At 43.0% G+C, this 13,511-nt stretch overlaps 1 protein-coding gene across 2 annotated transcripts in view; it reads right to left on the reverse strand.

Moving 5' to 3' along the window:
* Positions 1-3,135, reverse strand: part of SPTLC2 (serine palmitoyltransferase long chain base subunit 2) — a 97,813-nt gene extending 94,678 nt beyond the window's left edge. The window contains exon 1 of one of the 2 annotated variants that reach the window (XM_074327144.2): positions 2,663-3,135. In XM_074327144.2, coding sequence (XP_074183245.1) covers positions 2,663-2,782 — 120 coding nt within the window. In that variant the 5' untranslated portion in view covers positions 2,783-3,135. The remainder of the gene's footprint in view (positions 1-2,662) is intronic. The other variant, XM_088797434.1, reaches the window with a different exon arrangement.
* Positions 3,136-13,511: the final 10,376 nt, after the last annotated feature.

The raw sequence follows: 13,511 nt of genomic DNA on the forward strand, positions 1-13,511 counted from the left end.
TGATCTTTTCCTGGGCTAGCGATACGCAGTAGGGTACTCCCTCCCTATGCTGCACAGCAGCAGTGAACCACAACTCCTAGTACACCCACCATCACAAGGGTAAACGACTGATACTCTGCAGAGCAGGGGTGTCCAAGTTTTTTCAACGTTTTTCACCAAGGGCCATATGCGGTAAAATACACAAACAGCCGGGCCACTCACTCGAGGTGAAGTACGTATTGCCTCACCTGGTTTATTTAAGTAAACTAAGTATCTTTTTGGAATTTGCTGCGGGCCAATTAAAAATGGATTGCGGGCCGCAGTTTGGACACCCCTGCTCTATAGTGTAGCATTATACGCATTCTGGCCTCATGATGGGTTTATCAGAACATAACCACACTGGACGTGGAGGAGCATCTGTACATTCATCCTTTCAAACACAGAAACATAGACTCTGGGCAGTGTAAAAAGATCTCAGAAGTTTCTGACTTGTCTCCTTGTTCATTAAAACATAAATGTTAGGATATAGGAGGAAATGAACTTATAGCTCAGGTTTAAAAACTGTTATACTCTAAATTTATATTTTAATAAAAGCATCACACACATGCGCACTTAACATCTTATATGTATTTTTATGGCATAATTAGCAACATATCCCCCTGAAACTGCAGAAAAATAAATAGGAGTTGGAGCTTTAATTAAAAGAAAACAAAATTTTTTTAAAGATACTTTTGCTCTCATGAAGTTATTAAAAATCTCTCTTTTGCTTAAGGGGAAAAAAAAAAACCTCACAGACAATATTCCTCATATTAGTGTACAAAGCCACATACCTAAGTCTTTGTTTCAAAAAGACTTGTGAAAGACTTTCTAGAAACAGCCCTAAACATTCTTTTGGGCAGTCCACTAGACCATTCTTTCAAATGCCACCCAGTGCCTTGAGTGGAATTTTTCACTAAAATACCTATATTAGAAAAAGTCAGCTAGAGGTTTATTTGAATTATACACATTTGAAAGTTTCGTTTTAGCAACATGAAATTTCTTCATCTTCTTAGTCGGCAATCTCTGAAGAAATACCATGCTTACAAACGCTAAACTGTTAGGGATTACGAGAGCCAGGAACCTATCTACTACTAAGTCAGAATATAGTTTGTTATGTTCCGTGAAAAGACCACTTAAACACAAAGGACTTTATCTGAACACCTGTCTCTTGAGTTCCTTTGCCCCCTTAAAAAGCATAACCCACTCATTCGTCTGCTGTGTATTTTCTGACTCCTCCCGTTAGGTTTACCTGTTACATTCTATACCTCAATTTTGTGTCCTGAGCCATTTACATGGCTAAGAAAACAACTCCTTCCACTGCTTACAATGAGCCAATTCTTTTCACTTCCTCTCTCACACAATTATTTCTTTAAAATTGAAAACAAATCTTTTGAATTTGTGGATTATGTTGCCTTATGCTTTACAACTTCAGGGGAGGTCAAGTCTCTTGGATGTTATTTTCCCCCCAACACTCACAGTCTTATTCTCTCAACATGACCTGGAGAAATGCTTTATTTTCAGCTTCGGCTTCACACCAAACAGCAACAGGCCTATCTATCACATCTACAGATTGGGGGAGGAGCCTGTCAGATATTTACGTTAAAGCCAAATTAAATCACAACAGTCACATGCCTGCTACAGGGAACAGGCTACTTTTTTTGGGGGTGGGGGGAGTTTTCCTTAATATCGGAACAAGATGTATAAGTATTAAAATCAATTGCAAATATCACAACACTATTCCAGCAACACTGATCTTGCATCTTTTCAACCAGCTCGTCTTCTAAAAACACGTTTCAGCGGAGTATCTGTAAGTCCGGAGAATTGGAAGGTGGATAATTACTGTCTTACATTGAGAACTTTTCAAAATATTTCAGAACTGCCTTGACTTGGGTGGTGATTCAGCCTTGGTTCATTAGTACAGAGTCATCACAAGTCACCACCAGATTAAACAATCCCCTTGTGTGTTAGAACTGTGGGTCAAAAGGACCCCCTAACTGGAACCCGCGATGGGGTCTCACAAGAAGAGCACGATGCTTCTGAGGCGCTGGACCGGGTTCACTTCCAGATCTGTGGTCCCATGTCTTGCTTGCATTGTAGGAGGCGTACGCAGGTATGCGGTTTGGAAGAGACTAGGGGGACTTTCGCCTGGTACCATCTCCTAACTTACTCTGCCTCTTGAGGACCCCAAGATGATTTTCCTTGAAAGGCTTCGGGACTCTAAGAGGAAGCAACCATCTCCAGGGCATGAAGCAGGAGCCTCGGGAAAAAGAATCAAGAGCCCCTGAGTGGTTCCTCCTGGGTCCGAGGGGTCACTCCCTGCCTCCCGCGGGGGTCGGCCCCCACTTCTGGCTGGATCGGGTAAAGCACCAGGGCTTTGAGCGGAGCCCAAACCTCCGGGGGGAGGGGAGGCAGACCTCAGGAGCGGAGAGACGCGGCAGCCCGAGCCGCCCTTGAGGCTCCCGGCTCGGGGCAGGCCGGGTCGGCGCCAGGACACCGCCGCCGGCTCACCTGAGCCGCGCCCGACGCCCCGGGACGGTCACCGCGACCTCGCCCCGCCCAGCCGCCCCTCCGCCGGCTCGGCAAGGGCGCCAGCTCGCGGGGTCCCGGCCCGCAGTCCCGGCCCGGCCGCCCGGTCCCACCGTACCTGGCCCGCGGCGGCGGCGGCGCTGCTCCTCACGTACCCGTTCCGCATTTCCCCGTTCGCCACGCAGCCGTTCGCCCCCACTGGGCGACGGCAGCAGCAGCCTCCGGGTCCCGGCCGCATGGTCCCGGCAGCACCCGGCGCAAGAGAGGCTCTGTTAGCTGCGGCCAAGGCGACGGCGGCTCCAAGTCCCGTTCCGCACCCCACCCACCTCCCCGAAACCGGAAATGGCTGCACGCTGCCGCCAATTCCCGGGCCGGCCGTCACTCGGGGGCGGGGCCCACTCCCGCGGAAGCCGCGGCCCCGCCGCCCTCGGGAAGCCCGTGCGGGGGCGGACAGGAGGGTCGTGAGCTTAAGGACCGCGGACCAATCTCGAGGAGAAGGAGCCGCACACGCTGCGGCGCGGCCAATCCCTGAGAGCGGCTCGCCGGGGTCGAGAGGGCTTCTGGCGGGACGCGCGAACCTGGCACCAGATTGGAGGTGCAAGCCGGCTCGTCCGAGAGGCTGGGCTGCTTAATGGTCCCCCCGGGGAGGAGGCGGGGCCCAGGAAGAAGGAGCCAGTTAGTGCGTGAGGAAGAAAAGGGGGCTGAGCCTGTCGCTAGAGCGGGTTCGCCGGTTCCCTAGGACGGGTGGACGCCCTCGCTCCCTTGCCTCCCGGTAAATTCTCGGGTTTAATCCCAGGCCAAGGCAGGGCTCCTTTATTTAAGTAAATAATTCCTTCTGGGTGTTTATAGAACAGCCTTTTTGACATTCTCTCACCATTCTTCAGTATACATGGACACATTTCTTAGTAATTCAGATGTCTCTTTTCCTTTCATTTCTGTCACTATCGTTTTCGGTTCAATTTCCTTTAAAGAGCACTTCCTTGAAAGTCAGGAAACCTGGTCTCCTTCCAACTCTGCCAATATCGGGAAGCTAAGCCTTGAGTATTTAACAACTTTGGGAGCCAAAGTCTTTAAAATGGAGTTAATACTTCCTGCTTCATAGACTCATTTGCAAGAATTACATTAATAAAGCATTGTGCACTATCTGGCCCATACTAGGAGCATAAGAAATACTGTATTATTGTCTCACCCCTTTAATTCTCTTCCCACAGGGGTTAGAAAGAAAGGAAATGAATGTACATTACAGCAAGAGACTTTTGATTACCCATAAAGAATTTAGTGTCATAGTTAAGACAGGCTGGGTTTGAATCCTGGCTGCACCACTTACTACTAGCAGAGTGACCTCTATATGTCTTCATCTGTTCAGTGGGGATAATAGTTATCCTGAGGATTTAATGAGTTAATACATGTGTATTTTGTCAGGACCTGGCAATTAGTAAACATTAAGTGGTGCTTATTATTAATTGCTGAATGCACCTATGACAGCCCCTGCCTTCTTCCCCCACCCACCAGGAACTTGAGAAAGGAGGACCGACAAGTTAGCAGTCTTGCATGATTTAGGAGCTGAACAATCTACAGAAGGTGGGCAGAACAGATACCCTCTTTGAGTCAACAAACACCATGATCCCAAAGAACATGTTTGTGAAAAGTTAGTGAAGTAAAAAAGAAACGTGGTTTGTGTCTCACATTCTAGTGAGAGACAAGATATACACATAGAAAGTAACAAGAACAAAAGACCAACTGAAGGCTGAAGGGATCAGGCAACATGAATTCTGAGGAGAAAGGCTAGATGGCAGTGATGCATTTAAACTTTCTATATGGAATGTTTCAGGGCAGGAATCTGGTTGGAAGCAGAGCTAAGGGATTTTAATTGAAGTGTTAGATAGTGGACTGAATGAATCTGGTGAAGATTTGGGAGGAGGATGTGGGATGAGCTTGATCTTGAAAGATGATCAGGATTTGGAGAGCTGGAAATGAGAAGGAACCTTCAGAAGCTCAGGTGCACAGGCTAGAAATAGCAAAGCCTTGAACTGCAGACTAAGATTAAAGGAGCCTGACAAGATTGGAGGAATCCTGTTAGCCAATTCCTCCCTCAAGAGGCCAGGATCCTTGCCTTGTTCTGCCACTTACTCACCATGTGTGGTCTTGGACGAGTCACGCAACGTCAGCTTTGCTTTCTTCACCCACCTTACGAATTTAATAGTGCTACCTCATAAGGCTTTGTGAGCATCAGTGATACAATACACAAATGATCTGATGACCTTACACGCCATTGCTAAATCACAACAGGAATGCCTCAGAAGGCACTAGGAAACACCCCAGACTCCATGTAAGTAGGAAAATAACTTCCAGATGCATAAGCAGCCTCATTATCATAGTACTGAGTTCATATGCAAAGTTCTGTGGTAGGCGCCATAGTTGTAACTCTTCTCTTCCTCCAAGATCGCTCAGATGATTTCTATTGTGAAACCTTTCTTGAACTCCAACCTCCCCACAAAATTAAACTCTTCTCTGTGAACTTTATACACCTGTGTAAACATGTGTCACATTGCTTTGGGATTCTTTATTTGGAGAGGAAGTTTATAAAGTGGTGAGAAGCCACAGTTCTGTAGTCAGACAGGATTGGAGACCCAGCTCCAGCACTTAGAAACACTGACTTTGGCAAAGCTGCCTAACCTCTCTGTGACTCAGTTCCTTCATCTGTAAAATGGAACATACTTAATAGAGTTTTGAGAATTAAATGAGAAAAGCATTTAATACCAGGGCCTGTCATATAATATTCAGTAAGCACTGGCAATTATTAGTTGAATAAATGAATTATTTGTTAAGTGAATGAATGATTGATCAAATACATTTATACCCTAACTAGACAGAGAGCAGGCTCTTTGAGTTCAAGGGATTGTCAAATTCATCTTTGTGTTCACAATACCTAGCACAGTGCCTGGCACATAGTAGGCGCTCAATAAATGTTTGATTGAATGAATAAATGTGTGAATGAATGAAAATATGGCCCAGCCTCCAAGGTGCCTTTTATCACATGGAGACGGTGTCAATTAAGATTTTTTTGGTTGCAAATAACATAAGCAAATATTATAAAACTTCATCAAGAAAGGTAAACTTATTGGAACTCTCCTCAAGATAGCTAAGTGTTGGGGTCCAGGAGCAAATCTGAAACCTCAGAACAGAAAATTATAGACCTTCCTCCTAGAACCAAACATCTTCTGAGGCTTAGCTCTCAGGAACCTACTACTTTCATATTCCCTAGGTCAAACTTACAAACTCCCAGAAAAGAGAAATGTGATTGTTCCAGCTTAGGGTAAGATGTCTAATGCTTGACCAATCAATCAATCAGTGATGGCCAAAGCACAAGGTCAAGCTGCTGGAGGTAAGGAATCAGTTACAGAGAAGGAGTAGTCACTGCAGAGAAGGAAGGAACCAACCTGTCATTGTCCATTACAAGGAATGGGAATGGAAAGGACAAATAACAATCACTTGGAATGGGTGTTAAGGAAGAGGCTTCCAGGATAGCATTTTTTTAAAGGGATGTGCAGAATTGCAGCCTAGGAATGAGCTCCAAGAAGCCAGTCCATCCTTGAGTCACTTGCCCAAGAGACAATATCCTGGGAGAGATCATCTGATTGAGTTTAGGTTACATTGATCCAAAGAGGGGAATAGGGCAAACAAAAGAAGGATGTGGTTTCTTCACCTTTCATGGTGGGAGGTGCTAACCAGGATTCCCTCTCCCAAAAAGAACACAAAATGAGGAGAGGATTTTCTCAAAAGGAAAGTGGGGACCTCATAGAAAAAAGGAATGAATGTTGGGCCAGCAAAAATGACCATTGTCCACAGTATCAGTTAAGACAGCAGAAGAATCCTAAGGTAGAAATGGCTCTCTAGAGGCAATCTGCTTCGGTACAAAACCCAGGGCTGAACAACTCAGAGCTATTATCCGATCCTGACTCTGAGAGTATCATTTGGTCGTCCCTTTCCAAATTTTTCATGCTTCATTCATTCATTTATCTCTTTGGCCAATCGTTCAACAAACATTTTTTTCTGGGTATCAAGTTAGGTACTACAATTACCATGATAAGCAAAAAGAAACATGGTCTCTGCTCCATGGAGCTTACAGTCTTGATTTATAAAACATGGGTCTGCTATTTCCCTTTTTATTATTCCTAATCTAATACAATGAATGAAAGAGTCTACTTCCTCTCTCCCTGGATTTCTGGAAAATCTTAGAAAACATTTCTGGACCATTTTCAGTGGCAATATTTGCACCTACAACACTGAGTAGGCCCTGGGACAAGAGTTTAGAACTGCATTATCATTGCAAGGCCTGAGCTGTTTAAAGGAATAATTGCATGCGAATACAAGTGAAAAGGTGACCCGCTGAGCACCCACCGGAGTGATTTTAATCTGTGTCTAACAAGGCATTTGCCATTGGAGCTTGGAGATAAAGCTGACTAATGCTCCAGGAATAGGCAGTTAGAGCCTGTGTGTCAATGGTAGGTCTCTGCCCTTGTGTTTCCTGTGCGCTAGATGCACCTCAAAGCTGCCTACTCAACCGCCACGCCCCACACTGCCACCCTGGACTTCCTGTGGGTACTCACTCAATGATTGTTACAATCATCTGAGGCTCTGCTTCAGGAAGTGGACTTTCACTTCTGGCTCCAGGAAAGAGAAGAGGTGGTGCTGCAAATGATGATTACGATGATGGTGACAAGTACTGGTCAAGACTCTTTGAGTTGCAAGTTTTGAAACTGAATTCAAATTGGATTAAGCATAGAGATTTATTAGTTCATATAACCAAGAAGATGAGGGATAGATCCGATGGGATCGAGGTGCTCAAACCATGTGATCAGAAATCTGTCTCCATCCTTGGTTTGGTGTCCCTCTGAATTGGGTTCATTTCCAGATAGGGGATCACCATGTGATGGTAAACATGGCTCATGGATGGCAAGCTTGCATTCAACCAGCTTTAAAACCTCAGCTGAGGGAGAATGCTTCTTTTCTGGAGTCCCAATGAGAGTCCTTGCTAAGCTCTCATTGGCCTAGCTCAGGTCACAAGCTTCAGGCACATGATGAATTGATTGGCCAGGCTTGAATCTTGTGCGCACCCACTTCCCCAGTTCTGAGCCATAGGCTCAGAGAATTGGAGACCAATGATTTTTCAAATGAAAGAGATGGGTGCTGTTACCGGAAAAAGGGGTGCTGGGCAGGTATAAACAACAGGTGTCCATTATACTGTTCATGTTGAATATGATAACAACAAGATGCAGGAATGCCTAGGAGATTCTCACTCAACATTATTAGACGTTATAAGAAACACTGGTTTGAGACTCCCTTCTCTTCAAGTCCAACCTCCAAAATTCACCCCCAATTTATGTTTACTTAAATTGATGAGAATGATTGATATCTTATTATCTTCATCAAATCATCATCGCAAAGCAATAAACATCCTCTATGTATGTAGTTATATAAGAAAAATAGAAATATCATCTCTACAGTCTGAGAATTTACTCTCTAAGAGAGCATTAATGATGACAAAGGACTCATACACAGCTCTGAATATGTTATGCATTGTCAGTTTTAAATGATGTAAATTTAATTGTACTATATGTAAAGTATTCCTCAATACAAAAACAGTTTAATAAATGACAAACAAGAGGGTTCATTCATTTCTAGACAATGTGGTATATGTTCTATGGAGTCATGAGGTTTGTATATTTAAACAGAATATGTTTAAGGTGAGGCTGCAATTTCTTTTCCACTTCATTATGAAACCCTCTTGCTGTTTCCCCCATCACTCTCTTTATATTTACTTGGCAAAGCTACATATTCTTGGACAAAATAACTTTCTTTAAAATGAACTTCTGGGGCTCCTCTCCCTACCCTCAATATTTCATAACTTTTCCTCATATTTTTTCCTATCTTGTACCATCCCCCAAACCAATAATTTCTGGTGCCCACTGTCTAGCAGAGCCATTTAAACCTGTGTCTCTGAATGCTATTCTATTGTTTATGCTCCCAGGGTCTCTTCAAAGCCATACGACAGGTTCCCTCGACAGCAGTCATGAAAAGCACAGGAATTAGAACAGGCAGTGGGGGTGCCCAAACAGGTGACAGGGAACAGGAAGTGCCTGCACCTACTTTAAGATCCTGATCCGCTAGCATTTCAAAATAGAGTACACTTCTGTTTTATATCATAAGACCTCTTAAAACATAAATGACAACTTTAGTGTCACCTTTTATTTCAATCCAAACCTGTCATTCCCCATACGGACCATACCGCACTAATCTGCCAATCTGTAGCTCAAATTTCAGCTGGTGGTTTCTCCATCATCCATTCGACTCTTCTTTCACTGGTCAATAGTCACATATTTAAAATTGGGTTAACTATTGCCCAGCATTTGCCACAGTAATTGATTCAGGGATAGACAGCTTAGTCGATTCAAACATGTGAGCCTAGTGATTTTGATTCAGTGGTTGGGGGAAGGAAACCTATCTGTTCTGGAAGGTGTGCTAAGTGAGTGTGAAGCCTATAACTACTGCAGCCATTTTGCTACACAAGAAAAACCCAAGTAAGGAGGAAGCCAACATCAGGAAGTGAGCAGAGTGGCTCACAAACATAAGGAGGTGGTGCCCTGATCAAACTGTGCCTGAAACCTACCTCTAGACGTTTCAGTTATACTGAGTCAAGACATTTTCTTTAATTGTTTATGCCAGTTGAATTGGAACTTGGAGCTCCCAATTATAGTCCTTCAATAGAATCTTTCTTTACATTATTGAGGAATAACTGACGTTAGGTAAACCACATATATTTAAGTGTAAGATGTGATGAGTTTTGACATATGACCGTACCTGTGAAATCATCTCTACAATCAAAATAATGAACATATTTCTCATCCTCAAAAGATTCCCAGTACCCTTTCAGAATTCCTCCCTCCGTCCCACTCTCCCCCACCCCAGACTTTCGGTCAACACACTAGTTTGCATTAGCTAGAATTTTATATAAATGAAAGAACAGTGTCATAGCCTAAATGTTTGTGCCCCTCCCCCCCCACGTCCCCAGCTTCATATGTTAAAATCCTATCAGGCAAGGTGATAGTGTAAATAGGTGGGACATGTGGGAGGTGATGAGGTCATGAGGGTGGAGTCACCATGAATGGAGTTAGTGTCCTTATAAAAAAGGCCCCTGTGAAACCTCTCATCCCTTTGGGCATGTGAAGTTACAGTGAAAAGACATGTTCTCACCAGACACCAAATTTGCTGGTGCCCTGATCTTGGACTTCTGTCTCCAGAACTGAGAAATAAATTTCTGTTTAATAAGCCACCCAGTTTATGGTATTTTGTTATAGCAGCCTGAACAGACTGAGGTAAAATTGATACCAAGAAGTGGGATACTGCTATAACTCCTATCTAAAGGGTGGAGGCAGCTTTGGAACTGGGTAATGGGCAGAGGCGGTAAAGTTTTGAGGTGCAAGCTAGAAAAAAGCTCCATTGTCATTAACGGACCCTAAAGGGTGATTCATTCTGGTGAGAGCCCAGGGAGGAAAGAGCTGCAGAGAAAGTCTCAGTCTTCTTGGAGAATACCTAAGTCATCCTGAACGCGGTGTTGGTAGAAACATGCACCATTCTGATGAAGTCTCATGGAAATGAGTAACACGCTATTGGGTAATGGAGGAAAGGCCATCCTCATTATAGAGTATCAAAGGACTGGGCTGAATTGTGTCCGTGCCCTAGTGTTTTGTAGAAGGTAAACTTGCAAGTGATGAAATTAGATACTTGGCTGAGGAACTATCTAAGAAAATTTGAAGGAGAAACCTGGTTCCTCTTGACTGCTTATAGTAAAATGCAAGAAATGGACGTGTTAGACAAAAAGGAAGTGGAATATAAAGATTTGAAAAATTCACAGCCTATCCATATTGTAAAGATGAGAAAATATGTTTGGGAGGGAACATAAGAGGGTGTGGCCAAGCAGGGAGATTAGTTAGCCTTCTCAACAGAAACCCTGAGCTGTTCTTCGTGGCAAGGGAAGAGTGCAAAGGAGGGGCCACCAGCACCTGAGGGACGTCAGCACCCTGCTTTGTCTCCTCACGCTCTGCTACTTGCATTCTGGCACCGAGCTCCTTCGCCACTCCAGGTACAGCTCCAGTGGGCCCCCAAGTGGAGGAGACTTTTTAAGTAATTTTTTTTCTATTATAATACAAAAGCAACATATATTAATATAGAAAAAAGAAGGAGGAAATTAAAACCAGTAATAAGGTATCTTGATATACGTCCTTTCAGGAATTTGATAAGCAGGAAAAAAGAGTAGTGAAAAAAAGAAGGGTAGAAAGTTTTGGACAAAATGAACAGCATGAGCAACCACCAGGATACAAAACAGCCTAGAGCGAGGGCAGACAACACAGCCACTGGTTATTTCTGGAGCAGAATCCTGGAGGAGTTGTCTCCATCCTGCAGTCCCATAATGCAATAGAGCACTCAGTGTGTGCCATTTTATATGCAAGGTATTTGTGTACTCATCTGTGTTTGTTTTCTCATCCACTGAATGGGAACTAGTGAAACATGCTCTGTTAGTTTGTAGGGTTATTCATGTACATCTTTTCTGTTCATGCATTTGTATCCCAAAGAATCAGATGCAAGAATTCTGTGTTCAGATTCTGGATGATTCAATGTCTTCCTGCTTTTCAGTTTTAAAAATAATGAATCTATTTACAATTATAATAATTAAAAAACCTAATGACAGAGTGGGACTACAAGGTTGTTTTAACCTCCAAAAAAATTAATACACCATATTAATAGAAAAAGAACAAAAACCACATGGTCATTTTAGTAGATGCAAAAAAAAAAAAAAAATAGCATGTGACAAAATCTAACTCTTTCGTGATAAAAGCACTAGGAATAGAACAGGAATGGCAAACTAGGAATAGAACAGAACTTCCTCAATCTGATAAAGGGCCTTTACAAAAACCCTACAATTAACATCATTCTAAATGGTGAAATTATTTTCTTTCTAAGACCAGAAACAAGACAAGGAGTTTCCCTTTTACCAGTTAGTTCTGTTCAGCATTGTACTGGAGCTTCTAGCCGGGACAATTAAGCAAGAAAGTGAAATAAAAGGCATCCAGATTAGACATGAAGAAGTAAAATAATCTCTATTTGCAGATGACATAGTTTCATACATACAAAATCCCAAGGAATCCATTAACAAATTATTAGAACTAATAAACAAGTTAAATCGGTTGCAGGATACAAGATTAATATACAAAATCAATTATATTTCAATATGCTAGCAATAAACATTCTGAAAATGAAATTAGGAAAACAATTCTATTAACAACAGCATCAAAAAGACTAAAATCCTTAGGAAAAATGAACAAAAGAGGTGTAATATTTGAACACTGAAAACTACAAATATTATTGAAAAAGATTATGATCTAAATAGTGGAAAGATACCACACATTCAGGCGTTGAAAGACTTAACATTGCCAAGATGGCAATGCTTCCCAAATTGATCTACAGACTCGTGCAAGCTCTATGCAAACCTCAGCTGCCTTTTTTGAAGACAAGCTAATAGTAAAATTCATATGGAAATGCAAGGGACCCAGAATAGTCAAAACAATGCTGAGGAAGAAGAACAAAGTTAGAGGACTCACATTTTCTGACTTTAAAACTTACTATACAGCTGCAGTAATCAAGACAGTAGCGTGCTACCATAAGGATGGGCATATGGCTCAATGAATAGAATTTAGAATCCAGAAATAAACCCTAATATTTGATTTTCAACAAGAGTATACAGACAATTCAAGGAGGAAGAGGAAGAATGGTCTTTTCAACAGCCCCATGAATCATAATTGGTCTAAGCTAAACATAACAATTCAGTTCCCTTTTGCCAGGCACTCACTTTTCCAAACTCTCTTGCACGTAGAGTAAATATGTAACTCATATAGACTTACACCTCATTCATAGTGAATATCAAGGAACCCAAGGGCAGCTGCTCTCAAAAGGTCAAGAGGCAGGAACTGGAAAGCTGTCACACCCCTAGGCAATTACTCTTTCTTCCAGCCTCCTTTCTGTTTGTTTCTGAGGCTGTGTCCTTTCTTCTCTACAGACCAGTTTCACCAATTCAGTATTCACATAGCAAAGCCCTGCCTGTCTATATTTCCTGCATCTAAAGAGACCAGCTTCAACTACAACTAACATCTCCAAAGGCTAGAAGAGAGAATAGGCTTGTCCCAGTCGTTAGTTGTGTACATCCCTGGCCCCATTAACACCATGGGGGCAAGGTTAATGCTCAGACATGGCTGCCGAGGGCCCCTGTGTGTGTGTGTGTGTGTGTGTGTGTGTGTGTGTGTGTGTGTGAGAGAGAGAGAGAGAGAGAGAGAGAGAGAGAGAGAGAGAGAGATTGATTCTCAGAGAAAGGGGAGGCCTGGGCTAAAAGGATACCCTTCAGTGTCTACCATATTGGGTGAGGAAGAAAGGAAGGGAGAAAAAAGTCAGGTTAAGTCTATTAGGAAGTGGGCGGGAAGGGGCCATCCAGCTTGAGAGAAATGAACAGATTCCAACAGATTCCGCCGGAGGTCGGAGGAATGAGTTGCGGGAAACCAAAATTGGTCTATTAGAATTTATTTGGCGTGTTTGAGCAGCGAGAGGTCAGGTTAGAAAAGACCATAACCTCTCCAAACAAGAGGAGTATGGAATTTTATAGAGAAATAACAAAGAAAGAAAGAAAGAAATGGTCCTAGAGAAGAAAAAAATTGTCACTGAAAAAATAGAGGGTAGAATTAGACATCACTTTACCCCCTCCCCCCCCCCCCCACAAACAAAGTGAAAGCAAGGAGTTCTGGTTATTTTAGGCTGAGGTCCCACAGAGTAAGTGTGTTTGTGTGTGTTTCCTGACAATCACTGGCAGCAACTTTTCTCTTTCGAAAAGGTCACTGAAAAAATTGGGGTCACCCTTAATG

Source organism: Rhinolophus sinicus, chromosome 3 (genome assembly GCF_057876585.1).
Source record: "Rhinolophus sinicus isolate RSI-liver-muscle chromosome 3, RSI-T2T, whole genome shotgun sequence".
Classification (NCBI taxonomy): domain Eukaryota; kingdom Metazoa; phylum Chordata; class Mammalia; order Chiroptera; family Rhinolophidae; genus Rhinolophus; species Rhinolophus sinicus.